General features: G+C 42.3%; 1 protein-coding gene across 6 annotated transcripts in view; it reads left to right on the top strand.

Moving 5' to 3' along the window:
- MYLK4 (myosin light chain kinase family member 4) overlaps positions 1-20,565 on the top strand; it is a 997,611-nt gene that overhangs the window by 897,101 nt on the left and 79,945 nt on the right. For all 6 annotated transcript variants that reach the window (XM_086965066.1, XM_086965064.1, XM_086965068.1 and 3 more), the window contains 3 exons: positions 11,493-11,598; positions 13,373-13,466; positions 17,517-17,626. In XM_086965066.1, coding sequence (XP_086821192.1) covers positions 11,493-11,598; positions 13,373-13,466; positions 17,517-17,626 — 310 coding nt within the window. The remainder of the gene's footprint in view (positions 1-11,492; positions 11,599-13,372; positions 13,467-17,516; positions 17,627-20,565) is intronic.

The following is a 20,565-nucleotide window of genomic DNA, read 5'->3' as shown; positions in this document are numbered from 1 at the left end:
GGGCGAGCTGGGTGCACGACTGCTTTGAAATTTTTTATGTTCTAAAATGGTATGTACATGTCTTTAATGTACATATTAGGGCAAAAGATTATCTAAGGTATTCATAAAAATAATATATTTCTATTTGTAATATTTTTTAAAATATTTTCGCGAAGTCGTGTCGGGTGCCCGGATCCCATGTGACCTAAAAAAAAGATTTGATTGGTTCATAACATTTCCCACTGTAACTATTGAAGGACCCCACCCATTTTAATTATTCTGTTTGGAGCACTTGATGAGAGACATCTCTTCTTCTTCCAGAGCTGGTTTTGGAATTTTTAGGTGTTTTAAAAAAATTACTTTGGAGAAATGGCATCCTGTTCGCAAGCTCCTAACCATTCTTCAGACAAAGATATCTTGAAGGAAGATCCACCCAAGCAGACGCCTGAATCAGTGGTATGGAAATTTTTCACCTTTCCTACCGGAGAAAAAAAGGTCAACGCAAGAAAAGTCACATGCTTGCAGTGTGACAGGGTCCTGTAGCGAGGCAGTGACAAACAATACTCCTGTGGAACAGTGAGTATGTATAAAATTCTGCGGACCATTCACCCGAAGAATCTGGCACAAGAAGAATGAGGCGTGCAGCAAAAAATCCACCACCAGGCATTGTTAACACCTTTGCAGCGTCCACTAAGTGTAAAACCATCATCTGTTATGGTGAACAGTCAGTGAACGCTATTTGTGCAGCTCAACGGAACCACAATTGCTTTTTTTTATTTTTTGGTTTTTGGAATGATGTTGAATTCCAAAAGCTAACTGTTTACTTAGTTCCTTTTTTGTTCAATTTTTAAAAAACATTAAAAAAGTACAAAATTGTTAAAAAAGGTCAGAAAATAATAGAAAACAAAAACAGAAGAAAAAAAAGTTCTGAACTACCTTATCTGGTTTTAAAAAAGAACTATAATTGCATGGTAATGTCTGAAAGTTTGGTTGAATATATGTGTAGAGCATGATTGACTGAAAGAATGCATAAGTACTGTATGGTGAATTTATAGGGGACATCTATGAGGAAGTCCTTTAGCTGTACCACTCTGCGGCACTTCTGAAGCACATGGATTTGACATATTTACATGAATATGTCGCAATTCTATGCTCCCTCTGCACTAGCACACAAACTGCAGCCATGCAGTGACGCAGGCACCCTTGTACCATGGTGCAAGGATATCTGTGTCGTGGGGAGATTGTTTTTGTGCAGGAAGGGACTACTTTCTGCACTCAAACAAACACAAAATGCATTTTCCTCCTTCAATGTGTGCTGTGGAATGCAGCATGCATTGAAAGAGGACAAAACGAAGAGAAATGAAAAACTTTCTCCTTGTTGTGCCTCGCTACACCACCTCTAGGGTGGCGCACCATTCACAGATATCTACAGATTTACACTTTCTCGTAAGTCTTGAGATGTGTTATTCCATGGGTGTTGTGTGGGAACAGACACAGCATCACCCATGGAACGCCCCTTCAACGCAAAGTGCTGCGTTTGAAAGGGTCGTATTTTCAAGGAGATGAAAAGCCACACAGGATGGCTTTTCCTCTCCTTATAAATATGGAGGAATCCCCAGCGCAATCACTACGTTACAAAAAGTGACGTACTGGTGGCGCAGGGGGCTTGTAAATGTGCCCCATAAGTACTTAGGTATTGGCAGAGTGATACAAAAAGAACATAGTCCTGGATGGCTGATTGACGAACTGCATGAGACTGACAGGAGGTATCCTAGGCAGCATGAGTACTACTTCAGTATTTAGTGGAGTGTACCAAAAGCATTTATCTGCTTAGAGGGTTGTTGGGATTGTGCACAGAATATTGTACGTGTACTTGTGTTGGTGCGTAGGTCATTCTATAAGAACATCAGTAGTAACTAGAATGATGACAGTGCTGCAAACAGGGTGCTCAGTTAATTTATAAGTGCTTAGGTATTGTCTCAATGCCTGAGTCATTCTGCAAGTGCATAGACAGTGACTGGGTTCCTAGAGTGCTAGTAGTTAACAGCAGGATAAGTTTATAAGCACTTATGTTTCAGCAGAGTGATTAGATACGTACATGCTTCTGTCAGGATGAACGTAGGAGTGGACACAGACTAACAGTGTGATTCCAGACAAGCATGACTATTACCTGGACTTTTGCAGGACTGACTCAGTAGTCTGCATGGGGTTAAGGGACTGCATACATTGTGCACATTTGACTTACCACTGCTTGTCTCAATGCCTGAGTCATTCTGCAAGGGCATAGACAGTGATTGGGTTCCTAGAGTGCTAGTAGTTGACAGCAGGATACATTTATAAGCGCTTATGTTTCAGCAGAGTGATTAGATAGGGACATGCTTCTGTCAGGATGATTGTAGGAATGGACACAGACTCACAGTGTGATTAGAGACGAGCATGACTAATACCTGGACTTTTGCAGGACTGACTCAGTAGTCTGCAAGGGTTTAAGGTACTGCATACATTGTGCACATTTGACTGTAACACTGCTTGTCTCAATGCCTGATTCATTCTGCAAATGCAAAGACAGTGAATAGGTTCCTAGAGTGCTAGTAGTTGACAGCAGGATACGTTTATAAGCACTTATGTTTCAGCAGAGTGATTAGATACGGACATGCTTCTGTCAGGATTTTTTATTTATTTATTTAATTTATGGAGCACGAACTTGACCCATTAGGGTATCAGAGCGCTTATCAGAGTCATGTACAGAGTAGGCATAGCATCATCCAGTTATGGATCGAAAGAAGGAGCGCAGGGTGCAGGGTACATAAGGGAGATAGGGCACGTATTTACAGAATAAATATCACTATAATCAAGATGAGATAACATATTTAAGAGCTTTCGTAGGCTCTTAAAGACATGGTTGTTCAACCAGTAAGCCTGCTGCTCGGTCTCTCTATCCGCCACATGCGCCGAGACACCTTCGGGTATTTGTTTGCGCAATAAAAATCTCGAAAATAAAATAACTAAATAAATAAATATTTAGAGATTATGTTAACCAATGTTCGCGAACAAGGCCCCAGGTTTCTGATGGGGTAAGCTAGCTAATCTGAAGGGAGGCAATAGATGGCTATTGATCAAGGCTGTGGTGGCGGTGGAGGCAAAGTTTAAACAAGATATTTGCTCATGAGGAATGATTTGGCATCCTTTTTGAAGCGAGTCAGAGAGGGTATTCTTCTGATCTCCGGTGGGAAAGAGTTCCATATTCATGGAGCAGCCCCAGAGATAGCCCGGTTGTAGTTTTTTTTTCCGAAAGAGTGCAGGTTGGAGCAGGAGGTCTCTGGCAGATCTGGAGTTTCTGATTCCTGAAATCACAGGTTTCTGCCTCAGATATGCAGGGGAGTTAGAATATAAGGCCTTGTGCGTGATGCATGCTATTTTGAGCTGTATTCTTGCCTCCAGGGGAAGCCAGTTGAGAGCTTTCCAGTGTGGGGAAATATGTTCGTATTTCCTCGTGCCGGTGAGTAGTCTGGTGGCCGCGTTCAGGCAGGCTTTTAGAGGTGCCAGGGAGATCTTGGGTAGACCCGAGAAGGTAGAGCAGCCGTATTCCAGTCTAGAGATGACAAGTGCTTGGACTGTCTGTTTTAGGTCGAGAGTATTGAGGAAGGGTTTCAGTTTCCTAATATAGCTCAGGTGGAATCTGGCTGATTTGGCCATTTAATTGATGTGGTCCCGCATGTTCAGATTGCTGTTGAGGGTGATTCCCAGGGATTTGGCCGAATCCACCATGGTTGGTGGACAATTCAAGGCTGTGATAGCCTTAATCCATGATTGAATCTCAGGGTTGGTGTTAGGTGGGGCGATCAAGAGAAATTCCGTTTTCTTTGCGTTGAGTTTGAGTTGATTGGATGCAAGCCATTGGACAGTGAGTTTCAAGGCTTCATTCAGGGAGAGGAGCTCTTCGAGAGATGAGGTTTTGATGCAGATCTGAGTGTCATCAGCGTACATATGATAGGAGATATTAGCAGTGCGTAGTACTTCGGTAAGCGGTTCCAGGTAAAGTTTGAAGAGGGTGGGGGAAAGTGTTGATCCTTGAGGGACTCAGACCGTGACAGGGGATGGTGCTGATAGGTTGCCCTTGACAAGGAATCTCTGGGATTGATTATGGAGAAAGAATCTGAACCACTCTAGAACAGTGCGGTCCAAACCCATCCTGAATTTGAGACGCTCGAATAGTTTTTCATGGTTGACCATGTCGAAGGCCGATGATTGGTCCAGGAGGATTAGGAGACAGGTTTTGCCTTGGTCAAGGTCTTGGAGAACATCATCAATGATGTGGAGCATAGTGGTTTCGGTGCTGTACCCTGGTTTAAATCCAGATTGGAAGTCATCAAGCAGGTGGAAGTTGTTGATGTGTTGACTTAGCTGCTGTTGCACACATTTCTCCATCACTTTGGCTAAGAGGGGGATGTTGGAGATAGGCCTGAAGTTGTCAGGGGAGGCTGGATCCAGTGATGATTTTTTCAGAATGGGGAGTACTTGGCCAGCTTTTAGAGAGTCGGGCATCGTTCCTTGCCTGAGAGAGGGGTTAATTATTGTAGTCCAGCTAGGAATAATGGATTAGGCGACGGCAGCTAGGCAGTTGGAAGGAAGAGGGTCATTAAAGTGGTTATTAGGGTTTAGGGAAGATAGGATTTTGGACACTGAATCATCGTCATAGAGTTTGAAGTCAGTCCAGTGAGCATGGTTTTTGGGTGAAGCCTGTGGAGGCGACGTGTCTGGAGAATGCGGGTTGAGAGGTGTTTGTGGGTATGTGATGGAGTTCAGTTCATTTCCGAGGGCTGAGATTTTAGCAGCGAAGAAGGAGGAGAATTCCTCTGAGGATATAAGAGACTTGGGAGTTTCTTTTGAAGTTTTGGCCAATTTGTTGTATTGGTGTTTGACCAGTTCGAAGAGCTTTTGGGGTCTGTTCTTGGCCTTCTCTAGTGCAGATCTGAAGAAGTCTTCTTTGGACTTGAGTATGTTCCAGTTGTAGGCATTTCTGGCCTGGCGGGGGAGTTTTAGATGGGCGTCAGAGGGGTGAATGTAGGAGTGGACACAGATTCAGAGTGTGATTCCAGACAACCATGACTATTACCTGGACTTTTGCAGGACTGACTTAGTAGTCTGCAAGGGGTTAAGGGACCGCATACATTGTGCCCATTTGACTTACCACTGCTTGTCTCAATGACTGAGTCATTCTGCAAGTGCATAGACAGTGAATGGGTTCCTAGAGTGCTAGTAGATGACAGCAGGATAAGTTTATAAGCACTTATGTTTCAGCAGAGTGATTAGATAAGGACATGCTTCTGTCAGGATGATTGTAGGAGTGGACACAGACTCACAGTGTGATTCGAGACAAGCATGACTGTTACCTGGATTTTTGCAGGACTGACTCAGTAGTCTGCAAGGGGTGGAGGGACTGCATACACTGTGCACAATTGACTGTACCACTAGTTGTCTCAATGCCCGAGTCATTCTGCAAATGCATAGATAGTGACTGAGTTCCTAGAGTGCTAGTAGTTGACAGCAGGATAAGTTTATAAGCGCTTATGTTTCAGCAGAGTGATTAGATAAGGACATGCTTCTGTCAGGATGATTGTAGGAGTGGACACAGACTCACAGTGTGATTCCAGACAAGCATGACTATTACCTGGACTTTTGCAGGACTGAGTCAGTAGTGTGCAAGGGGTTAAGGGGCCGCATACACTGTGCACAGTTGACTGTAACACTGCTTGTCTCAATGCCTGAGTCATTCTGCAAGTGCATAGACAGTGAATAGGTTCCTAGAGTGGTAGTAGTTGACAGCAGGATACGTTTATAAGGACTTATGTCAGCAGAGGGATTAGATAAGGACCTACTTCTGTCAGGATGATTGTAGGAGTGGACACAGACTCACAGTGGGATTCCATACAAGCATGACTATTACCTGGACTTCTGCAGGACTGACTCAGTAGTCTGCAAGGGGTTAGGGGACCGCATACACTGTGCACATTTGACTGTAACACTGCTTGTCTCAATGCCTGAGTCATTATGCAAGTACATGGACAGTGACTGGGTTCCTGGAGTTCTAGTAGTTGACAGCAGGATATGTTTATAAGCACTTATGTTTCAGCAGAGTGATTAGATATGGACATGCTTCTGTCAGGATGATTGTAGGAGTGGACAGAGCTGCTTTAGAGCCATAGAACAGGTCAGCAGAGCTGCTTTAGAGCCATAGAACCAGGTCAGCAGAGCTGCTGTAAAGCCATAGAAACCAGGTCAGCAGATCTGTTGTATAGTCCGAGAACCAGGTCAGCAGAGCTGCTCTAGGGCCTAAGAAGCAGGTCGGCAGAGCTGCTCTAGAACCAGAGACCCAGGTCAGCAGAGGTGCTCTAGAGCCAGAGACCCAGGTCAGCTGAGCTGCTTTAGAGGGAGAGAACCAGGTCAGCAGAGCTCTTTAGAGGGAGAGAACCAGGCCAGCAGAGCTGCTTTAGAGGCAGAGAACCAGGTCAGCAGAGCTGCTCTAGAGCCAGAGAAGCCAGGTCAGAGCTGCTTTAGAGGTAGAGTACCAGGTCAGCAGAGCTGCTTTAGAGCCAGAGAACCAGGTCAGCAGAGCTGCTCTAGAGCCAGAGAACCAGGTCAGCAGAGTTGCTTTGGGGCCATAGAAGCAGGTCAGCAGAGCTTCTTTAGAGTCAGAGAACCAGTTCAGCAGAGCTGTTCTAGAGCCAGATAACCAGGTCAGCTGAGCTGCTTTGGAGCCATAGAACCAGGTCAGCAGAGGTGCTTTAGAGGCAGAGAACCAGATCAACAGAGCTGCTTTATAGGGAGAGAACCAGGCCAGCAGGGCTGCTTTAGAGCCAGAGAACCAGGTCAGCAGAGCTGCTCTAGAGCCATAGAGCCAGGTCAGCAGAGCTGCTCTAGAGGCAGAGAACGACAGCAGGAGAGCTGATTTAGAGGGAGAGATCCAGGTCAACAGAGCTGCTTTAGAGCCAGAGAACCAGGTCAGCAGAGCTGCTCTAGAGCCTGAGAACCTGGTTAGCAGAGCTGTCTTAGAGCCAGAGAACTAGGTCAGCGGAGCTGCTTTAGAGCCAGAGAACCAGGTCAGCAGAGCTGGTCTTGAACCTAAGAACCAGGTCAGCAGAGCTGCTCTAGAGCCCGAGAACCAGGTCAGCAGAGCCGCTGTAGAGCCAGAGAAACCAGGTCAGTAGAGCTGCTTTAGAGCTAGAGACCCAGGTCAGCAGAGCTGCTTTAGATGGAGATAACCAGGTCAGCGGAGCTGCTCTAGAGCCTGAGAACCTGGTTAGCAGAGCTGTCTTAGAGCCAGAGAACTAGGTCAGCAGAATTGCTTTAGTGCCATAGAACCAGGTCGGAAGAGTTGCTGTAGAGCCAGAGAACCAGGTCAGTAGAGCTGTTGTAGAGCCAGAGAACCAGGTCAGCAGAGCTGTGTAGAGCTAGAGAACCAGGTCATCAGAACTGGTCTAGAGCCTAAGAACTAGGTCAGCCAAGCTGCTCTAGAGCCAGAGAAACCAGGTCAGCAGAGCTGCTTTAGATGGAGAGAACCAGGTCAGCATAGCTGATTTAGATCCAAAGAACTAGGCCAGCAGAGCTGCTTTAGAGCCAGAGAACCAGGTCAGCGGAGCTGCTGTAGAGCCAGAGAACCAAGTAAGCAGAGCTGCTTTAGAGCCATCGAACCAGGTCAGCAGAGCTCCTTTAGAGCAAGACACCCAGGTCAACAGAGCTGCTCTTGAGCCTAAGAACCAGGTCAGCAGAGCTGCTCTAGAGCCAGAGAACCAGTTCAGCAGAGCTGGCTGTAGAGCCAGAGAAACCAGGTCTGTAGAGCTGCTTTAGAGGGACAGAACCAGGTCAGCAGAGCTGCTCTAGAGGGAGAGAACCAGGTCAGCAGAACTGCTCTAGAGCCAGATAACCGTGTCAGCAGAACTGCTTAAGAGCCATAGAACCGGGTCGGCAGAGCTGCTTTAGAGCCAGAGAACCAGGTCAGCAAAGCTGTTGTAGAGCCAGAGAACCAGATCAGCAGAGCTGCTCTATAGCCTAAGAACAAGACAGCAGAGCTGCTCTAAAGCCCGAGAAGCAAGTCAGCCGACCAGCTGTAGAGCCAGAGAACCAGGTCAGCAGAGCTGCTTTAGAGCCAGAGAACCAGGTCAGCAGGGCTGCTTTAGAGCCAGAGAACCAGGTCAGCAGGGCTGCTCTAGCTGAAACTAACTGATTGACACTGGCTGACACTGGTCGACTGACACTGACTGACTGATACTAATTGACTGACACTGACTGACACTGACTGACACTGATTGACTGACACTAACTGACTGACTGACACTGACTGACTGACACTGACTGACACTGACTGACACTGACTGACTATTCTCTACTACTCTACTACTCACTCTCTACTACTCACTCTCTACTACTCACAATCTACTACTCACTCCTCTCTACTACCCTCTACCACCCACTCTCTACTACACTCTACTACTCACTCTCTACTTCTCTACTACTCTCTACTACTCACTCTCTACTACTTCTCTCTACTATTCACTCTCTACTGCTCACTCTCTACTACTCTCTACTACTTGCTCTACTCACTCTCTACTACTCACTCTCAACTACGCACTTGCTACTACTTGCTCTATACTACTCACTCTCTACTACTCTCTACTACTTACTCTACTCACTCTCTACTACTCTCTACTACTCACTCTACTCACTCTCTACTACTCACTCTCTACTACTCACTCTCTACTACTCACTCTCTACTACACACTAGCTACTACTTGCTCTCTACTACTCACTCTCTACTACTCACTCTACTACTCACTCTCTACTACTCTCTACTACTCACTCTCTAGTACTCACTCTACTGCTCTACTACTGTCTCTCTACTACTCACTCTCTACTACTCACTCTCTACTACTTACTTTCTACTACTCACTCTCTACTACTCTCTCTCTACTATTCACTTTCTACTATTCACTCTCTACTACTCACTCTCTACTACTCGCTCTGTACTACTCACTCCCCACTACTTGCTCTCTACTACTCGCTCTCTACTACTCTCTACTACTCACAATCTACTACTCACTCTCTACTACTCTACTACTCACTCTACTACTCACTCTCTACTACTCTCTCTTCTACTCACTCCCTACTACTCTCTACGACTCTCTACCACTCACTCTCTACTACTCTACTACTCTCTCTACTACTCACTCGCTACTACTCTCTCTACTACTCACTCTCTACACTTCTTTACTACTCACTCTACTACTCTCTAGCACTCACTCTCTACTACTCTACTCACTCTCTACTACTCTCTACTACTCTCTCTCTCTACTACTCACTCTCTACTATTCTCTACTACTCTCTCTACTACTCACTCTCTACTACTCTACTACACACGCTCTACTACTTGCTCTCTACTACTCTCCACTACTCTCTCTCTATTACTCGCTCTACTAGTCTCTCTACTACTCACTCTCTACTACTCTGTACTTCTCACTCTATACTACTCACTTTCTACTACTCACTCTCCTATTTACTCTACTACTCTCTACTACTCACTCTCTACTCTCTATTACTCACTCTCTACTCTCTACCTCTCTCTACCTCTATACTACTCTCTAACTCTCTACCTCTACCTCTCTACCTCTACACCTCTACCTCTACACCTCTAGCCTCTCTACACGCACACATATGCACATATATATATGCATATATATGCATTTACATATATGTATGTGTATATATATATACATATACAAACATATATATAATCTGCATATCTACATGAATACAAATATAAATGCATGCATACATATACATATATATGCACTTATATATGGATTTACATATATGTATGTGTATATATATATACAGACATACACAAACATATATATATAATGTGAATATCTATATAAATACAAATATAAATGCATGCGTACATATATATATATATATATATATATATATATATATATATATATATATATATATATATATATATATATATCCAAAAGCAGACAGGAGTTCTTCTTGAATGAATCCCGAGTCAGGTGGCGCATATGCCGGCAGAGCCCCAGCACCGGTAAATTTTCACAAAGTTCCAGGTTCCCGCAAAGGATTTACTGCGCACTTGAAAGGAGGGAGAAAAAAACACCAAGTTTATTACTTAGTTACCGCTACGCGTTTCGAGACCCACCGGTCTCTTGATCACATGTGTGATCCTGGAACTTTATATATATATATTGTGTGTGCCCCTTCCGCGATAATAAAATCAGCGTGATTGACAGGATTGCTTTCCGAGTGCTGTTTGTCTTCTTGCGACTATCAAGGGGAATTGGAGCGTTTTATATATATATATATACATATATATATATATATATATATATATAAATACATATGCATGTTATGTACATGAAAGTTTGAAAAACTCTAATAAAAGCAAAGCTAAAAAGCCACCTAATTACCAACAGAATTGCTTTAACTTAAACGAGGGCGAGACGTATTGCATTTTCAATGCTTGTTTACTTTGGTTCCATCAAGAGGGCATTCAGATGTGTCACACATTTGCCATAAATTCTGAATGTTCGCACTCTAGTTGCTCATTAGATCACTGTAGTAAAGCTACTGCTCACCAGGGAAGTCTGCTGCTGGTATTCACATGGCATGTTTCAGTCTGCATGTTAGAATTTTTTAATGAAATAGAAGAGGATTTGAGAAGTCAAAATGTGCCCTAAATTTTCTTTCTGCAGCACTAATCATAATTTCTATGGCAAAATGAAGCCCCTCATTTTGTTTCTTTGCAAATTCAATATTTTAAGTGTTACCACTTTATTCCAATCAAGATGGCCTCAGGTGTTCCATACTTTTATCATAAGTAAGACTGTTAGCGCTCTTGTTGATCTTTAAACCATTCTGGGACATTCTGTCATAGGGCTATACTTGGGCTACATAGGATGATATTTGTGCTACATTTGGGCTCTTTTGTCTCTGGTGGCCATCTTGGGTAAGGGGCAGGGAAAACTTCTCAATTCTCCCCACTTAATGGGAAATAAATCCCATTATGAGGGAGCATTTTTTTTATTTTCAAAAATAAAATCTCAAGTCTGGATTTCCTTTTTTTAAATAAAAAATAATAAGTTTGTAGGACAAACTTAAAAAAGCATTGACAGGAACCACGTTTACAGCGGTTCCTGCCAATGCTTTCTGAAATTACCCCCAGGTTGGCACACATTTCTAAATTTATCAGGCATAGCACCCTCAGTCAGGCGGACATTAAGTTCTCCACCGGGCCGACGGAGAATACTTCGCCCAGCAAATCCTAAATCGGGCCCTAAAACCCCATCAGTACATTTACATTATTGATTGTAAATAGGACCAATATGTAAATTTTTTTGTGAAGCAGCTCATTCGATATCTCTTTGATGTAGTTGGTTTCCTGCACCTGTAGTTTGCCTTTTCAGAATTTTCACATGCACTCTTCTTCTATATGCTTTCAGTTGAGAGACCAGCTCCGGCAGCACCATTCGAACACCGGATTGTTTCTGCGAGACATGCGATGATCAACAGCTATTACGATGTCAACAGATCTGAAATTATTGGCGGGTAAGTTTAGATGGTGGTGCAATGGACTTTTACATGTATTACATATTTTGCTTGAATGCTGTGATTCACTGCATTTAAATAGCTAATGGTAGAGGAACAAAATATTCTTTGTAGATCACCACTGAAATAAATGTTACTTCTATAACACTCCGGGATCAAGTTCCATTTCTTTCAGACTAGTTGTATATCCAATTACATTAGGACCACTGCACATTTTGCACACTATAAATAACAAAAATATTTAAAGTCCTAACACTTCCTTGCTCACAAGCCTTTGTCTCAATACCTAGCTGGTCATAGAAGATCACCACTTCATCACCATCATTGCTTTGCATACAACTCTGCAAACATTACCCTAAAGTGTATGGGTGACTCAAAATACAAGACCACATTGTAAATCCTACTCAGCTACGTTGCTATCCAGAGTTCTTAAGTAAGTACAGAGCCTAGTGTTTTTATGGTTTCAGACAGGTATTAATGGGAAACACCCACTCTCTGTCTGCAACTGCCAACTTCATCTGGCATACATTTGTAGTGTAAGGGTGTTGCCTAGAGCAATGTTCAGTTCCCAGCTCCTGACAGCAGGTTTTGCTAGCCAGTCCACTCTCCTACTGGAACACCTAGCTGAGGCTGTTGATATTGACACTTGGCAAATATAAATATGAATATTGCATGCTACAAATAAAAATATAACACAGCTTAAGGTTCAAGTTTCTTGTTCCAGTTCAGGAATTGGCCTGGTGTGCACTGCACTTGGCTTTCAAAAAGGCTAGGCTTTCGGTGTTACATATAGTCACTGGGCCTAAGCTTATGTCTCTTAATCATAAGTATTGAACCTACATTTGTGTAGGTAGTCTTGCACATGAAAATGATGAGTAATATATAGATGATGAACTGCGAATTGCGTGGTGCCTCTGCGCCAATAGCAAGTTTCTGTGATCAGAGTTGTGGTGTGATGAAGGGCATCTGTTATGGCAAACTCAAGATGGTGAACTGCTTTATTGATCCCCCTTTGCCTACCCAAGTCATCAAAGTCACTAGGAGGTCTTTATCCTATAAGCCTAGCTTTTGCATCCTTAGCTCATCAATGCATTAACCTTAAGTAAGGTAGGTCTGATGTGCCTTTGTGCTCATGTGTCACAAAACGTACAGCCTTCTTATTAATGGGGAGTCCAAGAAGTCATCCATGGAGGGCACCTAACAGATATGTGATGAGTGGAAAGGGGCTGAAACTGTACCTTACATTGAAGGATTGCTCAGCAAGGGAAGAGAATGACCACATTAGGGCTGAGACAGCTATCCCAAGTGAGCAGAGTCAGGCCAAAACTGTAGTTTAGTCCATGGTGTAAAGGTTTGATGGAACCTTGAGAAGACTGAGGATAGAACAGAGATAGTTATGTTTTGTGGTGTAGATGAAGCCAGGGCTATCTCTTTTTAATGGAGTGTGAGTGTTTGGAGGTTGGCTAGCAGGCTGTATAGGGAGATGGGAATTATGGTTCACTAAAATCGAGCATTGTTGCAGCAGTCTGAAGGTAATTCCTTTACTGGTAGGTACAGTGCTTGAAATAGCACATAGGGAGTCAGTTACATTACCACAGATCCTATACATTACTACCATTCTCTGAATCTAGCTGTTTATCTTGTTCGTGTCATTCATTTTGTGAATGAGCCTGGTCATGGTGAAACAGGAAGTTTTCATTTCCTGACATGTATAATTAGAGTTTTGTGATTGACTTATAAAAAACATATAACAATAACATTTTATTTTTTCTAGTGGTCGGTTTGGTCAAGTTCACCTGTGCACAGAAAATGTATCTGGACTTGTACTGGCAGCAAAAGTCATCAAAGCCAAGTTTCTAAAGCAGAAGGTCTGTTTTTCAGTGTGATGTTTCTTACATATTGTTTTAGCCTAAAGTAATCAATGTATCATTGCATAAATAAATGAAGCATGTTAAAATTTTATTATTATACGCTTACTCTCCTTTCCACTCTAACAGTACTGATGCCTTAACGATTAGGCAATCTGCAGCATTTGCATTTACCTCAAAGGCAATGATCCTCTGACAAACCTTTCTACGCCAATAGGAACATTGGATATTAGGGTTGTCAAATACCATGTTAGCTGTCCAATGAGGACCAATAATTGACATCTAACTTATACATCTGAGACCAGACTTAGGTATACCGTTCTTAAAACCATACTGTAGAAATAAAGAATAGCAAGGGGAAGACAGACTTAGGTATACTATTCTTAAAACCATACTGTAGAAATAAAGAATAGCAAAGGGAAGACCCAACCTCCTAAAAAAGTAACGTTGAGTTAGGATTATGCAGACCAAAAGCTCTGCAACAGCAATGGAAACCAAAAGAAGTAACACCTGATGTTCGAATAGAGCTCGCTGTTTCTCTCTACAACACATTTAAGTCATTAGTACACAGCACAGTTTACATGGAAGAACCAACAGGACTCAATAATAGATTCAGCCAGATATTTAATTAATTTGGTTATTGTATTGAATATTCAAAGTTCATAGCATTATGCAATCTCTGAAAATTTCAGTTAAGAATATCACAGCTTGTATAATAGCGCCAAACATTTAGGCCGGCTTTATATGATGGTTTTTATAAAATCAGTTTACTGAGTTACGAAGTCCCACCACCATTAAGGCAGCAGGATAGTTGGTTGTCCAACAGCTGAAATCCTATGAAGAAGGGGAAAGGGTTCAAATTAAAGTCAGTTAAGGGAGAGTCCATTAGCGGTTGTCTGATGTTACAACGCGTGTTATTACAACGCGTGCTGTTACATTGCATTCGTTACAATGACTGCGATGTTACCACGCTATGCCTTTACAACGCAAGTCTTTACATCAACATGCGCTAGGTGGCGTGCTAACATTAGAAAAGTGTAATTTACTATTCCAACTCCAGTCCACTTATCAGTAGGGAAGGTGTTGGGATAGTAAACTACACTATTTTTAATGTTTGCAATCCATCTAGCGCAAGTCGATGTAAAGACTTGCGGTGTAATGGCATAGCGTGGTTACATCGCAGTCGTTGTAATGACCGCGATGTAACAGCATTGCGGTGTACTGACCGCGATGTTAAGGATGTTTCCCTCCATTAGCATAGAACAAGGGGAAAAAAAATGAAATGTAAATGGTTTGGCAAGAAGGGTTAAATCCATCAGCTGTCGACTGTAGTCCAAGCAAAGCAGTAAAAAGATAGTTCTCGAAAAATCACATAGCTTCCTCTCACAAAGAGAAAAGAAAAGTATGATGTTGCCCCTCCTTTGGGGTATCTTCTGTTATAAAGCCTCTAGCAGCATCACGGTAATGTAGCATCATATGTTCAGATTCACATGATAATACCTAGGACACTTGCAACAGTAAGATGCTTTTCCATCGTAGTCATGAGAAACGAAAGACTTAGAAGTCCAATTAGGCCTAACAAGGGTAAATACAGATAGAAAGTAACCCTCTGTAACAACAGCTGAAATCCTGCTCCCGCGAGGAATATTTCACTGTGAATGTTGAAGAAACATTCAGGAATGTTGAGAATTGTAAATGTACAGGACAAATAAAGCAACATTTCACTAGTTGTAAATGGAGCATAGTATTAGGTCAGCTTTAGACAAAAAAAGCATTTCCCAGCCTTTAAGTTGGCGTTCTACATTTTAAATGAAATAAACTCTAAACCAACATCAAATATATTGTAATTAAAATACTTCAAATAGAGAATATATAGAACGTCCAGAAAACATTATTACGTGAAAAAAGCTAACGTTAGAAATACCCTACTACAACACATTTTCTCATCATTCATGTGTGTATAATTTTCTAAATTCGCATCACAATTTTTTTATTTTACTTTTTGTAAACTATAAAATCTCTACTATTATTATACCAAATTTGAAGATCATATTTAGGGGCCAATTAGGATTACGGTGATTCCGCATCCTCCGGGCCGGAGGATGCAGAATCACCGCTGCGGCCCTTCAAAACACCCACCGCCACATTAGGATGGCGGTGGGATCAGCGGCGGACGGCAGATCTGTCCGCCGCTGATCCGTGGGGTTTTGGCCGCAATTTGGTGGCGGTGTCTGCAAGACACCGCCAGCCAAATTACAATGTGTGTCAAAACATGCTTTTCCGCTGCGGATTTACCGCTGTGGAAAAGCATGTGGAAAATAGCTTCTGGGTGGCCCTTGCGGGCCCCCAGGGTGTCGGGGGTAGGGGGTGCACATGGGGGTACCTATGGTACCCCCCAGCATTTGCATGTACAAGACGGCAGGCACGGCGCGGTGCCTGCCGTTTTGTGCATGAAAATGAAAAGCATGCATATTTAACCTTGCGGCGGGTCCTGCTTCAAGCAGCACCCGCCGCAATGTTAAATATACAGGATGTAACCGCCAGGGTGGCGGTCACATCCTAATTCGCACGGAGGGACCGCCGCTGCCCCTGCGGATGGTCCCTCCACCTCGGGGTGGCGGATGAACGCAGGTCCGTCCGCCATCCTAATGAGGCCCCTAGTTTCTACACATTTTTGCACCAAATTTTCTAAATGGTGCATTCTATCTGAATGCATTAGAAACACTAGGCCACTTTATTAACATCACAGTTTCATCAGAAAACGTTAATAAACAACATGTTTGTAAGAACTTTATTAGTGCAACTCATTATATATACTAGTATTACTTTGTATGCATGTTTTCTAGATCTCACTTTTTAAAGCACGCTTTACGGTGCTTCTACTACACTTGTCTCAGTTTCATGTGTCACTGTGTCTTTTGTGTGCAAGGTGTACTTTCAGCTTTTTGTGTCTTCAATCAGTTAATATGTTTTGTATTTTTTGAAATCTTGCATCATCAGGCTCCCCTCTGATGGCGAATGAAACCATCACTTTATCTACCAAATCAGTTCTTGTCACAGATTATGGGGTGTTGTCTTTAACCTTTTCTGTCTACTCTCTTCTAAAGCTTGTTTTCCATTATAATATTTACATTGTTCATCCTCGATTTTTAGATCAGTTCTTGTTCTTTTCACTCCACAATTGTTATTCTTTTTCTATCTGCAGAATTTGATTGATAGTATCAGCAGCATTATGCACAAAGAAATTCCCACTAATGGTCTCACGATGGAAATCACAAATACATTCCCTAAGTTTCCCAACGAGTTGCTAACATTTGACAATCCCTTACCTATGGATTTGCAGGCACCATCTGCTTGTAAGTCTTTCAAGTCCTTGTTTAAGCCGGTAATGTTTTTATTAAAGCCCTCCAAGGCTTTACTCCTGCCTGTCATGTAAGTGCAACAATGTTGGACTTTTAATAATCGTCTGACTCCGCCCTCCTTGTCAAAAAGGATATTAAGGGCATGTCGAGTTTGAATTACAATTGATCGTATTGATATCATTTATTCATTTACAACAGAACCCGACCCCCCCAGTTGTACTCTTGGCAAGTTTATCAACAATAGCAGACAGCTTTCTAATTTTCTGAGAGTGTAATACATTTAGAATCTTTCACACAAACATAATGTGGCAGGTTTAAGATAAAAATGCCCTCTGCAGCCTCCCCATGCACATTCTTAAGAACGGGGCTCAATTTGTTCTTGCAAACATATGAAATAACTGGTATTTGGAAATGTATAGTTGAAATTGGTTGTCTTTCGTGGAAATATGAGGTGACTTGTTCAAAATGGGAGCTGTGTATGCTTGTTTCAAAGATGTTGAAATAATGCTTTCCTTGGACATTTTGTTTAATAACATTAAAATTTGTAATAGCCACCACCAAATGGGAGTTTTTTTCTCCAGCATTTGAGTACGACAAGAGTGTATTGGAATATAGATGTCTTCAAAGAAATAGGCTTTCACCTTCTTTGCTCTAGTTGCAATGAAATATATTTGATTTCTCGCAACAGGAAGAAGTAAAAAATGAAATCCATGTTATGAACCAGTTGAACCACTCAAATCTCATTCAGCTGTACGACGCTTTTGAGTCCAAGCACGACATTGTGCTTGTCATGGAATAGTAAGTGTATTTAACCATCTGCCTTGAAATGCGTTGTTGTTTATTTTCCCACAGACTATTTTATTAAAAAAACACTGCATGTAGTTCTGTGCAAACAGTTACGAACAGTAAATCGGCTTATATTTTGTATTTGATATTCATATTCTATAATTTTTTGCTTGATATGCTGACATCCATCCATCAGTTAAGACTTGAGTGCAAATTTAGTCATTCAAAATATGCAGATGATTTTTTTTTCTGAATTGATTATCGGTATTCCAAGACAAAACGAACTGGCAGCATCTGAGCACAGGTGTGACATGATCTCCGTCTATTGCCAAATTGTAAGTCAACCGGTCTGCTTGTGAAAGATTTGTATCTTATTGATGATTTTCTTCTGATTCTTATAATGAATTGTCGTGTGGTTCACTAGATTCTAAAAGGAGCAGAAAGGAGATGCCCTCATTCCTGTTTGAAATTATAACTCTTACTCCTTCTCTGTTTGCTGCACTGAACAAGGCAGACAGTAGTCACCCTGAAAAAAGGTAGTGCCTGTGACATGCTGTAATTTGTGTATTTTCTTGATTTTGTTACACAGTGAGCACTCTGCCTCCTAGAACTGCAATCCTGCTTTGGTTATATTTGGTTATTGTCAATATGGGTTTTCCATTCTTTATGAACTAAGGACCTGATTTAAATCTCAGCGGAGAGGGAACTCCAGTGCAACACCAACGGAGTCTCCTCTCCACCAAGACTATTGTCTGTTCACCTGATTTAAATGCGGATGGACCATAGTTTGATGACAGCAAAGACTACTCTGTCTCCTCCATGGGTTCTTCTGTATTCCCCTCTTCCCCAATGTATCCTTGACTCCAATTTGCATGCCTCCATATTGCGCTATAACCTCTCACTCTCCAACTACTGACGCCAAGAACAGCTATGGCGAAGTGTATCTCTCACTACCTTTCACCTGCTGCCCTCTGCTATCACCAGTGAACTTTGAATACACAAAAACCTGGGGGTCTACCAAGAAACAAGTGTGTTTCGAGAACCATATACAATATAAAGTCAACAGTACTCGTGAAGTAACAGAATGGTCTATTTTATAAAGTATAATCCAACACATGTGACCACCAGCAACGGTAGGTGAGACCCAAGATCCAGAGATGGATTACTATCAAAATCTTGTTGATGATCTTGTTTTCTCATCTGGTCACCCACAGGGCTGGGCCGGTGTGTCTCTAGATCAGTGAGACTACTTCCAGGACCGCCTGGCAGGACTGGGGTCAGGTCCACAATCGCTTGCTGACCATGCGTGGGATCACCAAATGGAACAAAGTGCAGTGCAAAGGGTGATAGTGTAGGGAAAAGTGAAGTTAAAAAGGAATACAGAGCTCACAGTTAGGAATCTTTAATAGCTGTAAGCCTCTTTCAATTAAAAACCAGAACAGCGCAAAACAGCAGTATAAACAAGTGACATCTTTAAAGGATATATATTCCTATTCCTCCATGTCAGCTGGTGTGTCAAACACCTAAAACAAAAGTGCAAAGTGGTATAAATGCCTAGGATATATAACAATATAAATCAGTTTAGAAAAGGAGCATAGTAGTTCCTTACTCACCCTTCTTGACAGGGGAAACTAACTCACCTCACCTGGACCAGGCTCAGAGTAAGGGAGGCCACGCTCTGGGGATAAGAAAAGGCTGTCCAAATCAAGATAAAGCAGGAAAAGTAAGCTTATCTACTTGTTTGGAGTCCCTTAGTCAATATCTTATCCTTAGCTTAACATTCTTACAGCCAGTCTCAAACTAAGCTCACCCACAGGCACTATAACTACAAATTAAGGGGGAATGTCTCACTATAAAGACATAAACATACAAGATGTTTGAAAACCACAGCGTGGTGGTTGCACTCACCTCTCCGTCGTTGCCCCGAGCTATGTCTGCGGCTGGGGGAGGCAACGTTTGGGAGGAAGAGGGCTTCTTATGTAGGTGCATCCTGCATTGTGTGCCCTATCAGCGCGTGGTATGAGGCCACGCCTATGTTGAGGGACAACAAGTGAATCACACTGATGCCTGACGCATTTGGTAGTCTCTTGTTAAGAACCGCTTATTGAATTATTATGGATGATCGCGGCCGCTATAGAAGAGTATATTCGTGGTTCCGCGGCCTATTGTTGTCAAAGGACGCGTGTTACCGTGATATCTGGGGCGTACTACAAACAAAATGGGAGTTGTAGTTCGAGACATATCCACAAGGCGGAACTACAGGGCAAGGGAATTGTAGCCCTGCGCATGATCTCAATCGGATCGAAAATCATCATGCCTATATGGAGAACATTTTGTAGAGCCAAAGACAAACAATACTTGCTGTTTAAGTTACCAAATCTCATTATCATTACATTACAGCGAGAAAACAAACTACTGAAGACTCAATTACGCGAGATTAAAAACGGGTCTACAAAACACAGGAAGTGTAGTCTGGCGCAGTTTGATATCAAATGAACAACAAGTCTGTTTAGAGAATGAATTCACGGAGCCAGAGACAAGATATGGGTGCATAATCTCTGGTTTGTGTGTTGCGATATGTGGTTGTAATTAGGGGCCAATCGGAAAAGGAACTACTAGATACGTTCATAGCTGGGAATTGTAGTTTAGGTGCATGGAGAGAATTGATTTAAGTCCTTCACTCGTTGTAACAAACGAAAAACATATTTCGATGGTATGAACACTTTGCATAAAATTGTTTGCAAAAATATATATATATGTTCTTCACCCTGAGTTCTAGTAGCTCGGCAGGTTAGCATGACGATGCATACCAGGTTACTCCGATAGAGAGATGTATAAGAAAAAATGTTAGTCATACATAAATGTATGCCTGAGTATTTGGGGCACACTGGTAGCAATAAAGATTGCCCAGTCTTAGAAAATTTACTAAACCCAATATTGTGTCTCATATG

The sequence above is a fragment of the Lissotriton vulgaris genome, chromosome 4_1 (assembly GCF_964263255.1).
Source record: "Lissotriton vulgaris chromosome 4_1, aLisVul1.2, whole genome shotgun sequence".
NCBI lineage: Eukaryota > Metazoa > Chordata > Amphibia > Caudata > Salamandridae > Lissotriton > Lissotriton vulgaris.
The sequence above is the reverse complement of the archived record's forward strand: the minus strand, read 5'-3'. Positions and strand labels throughout refer to the sequence as shown.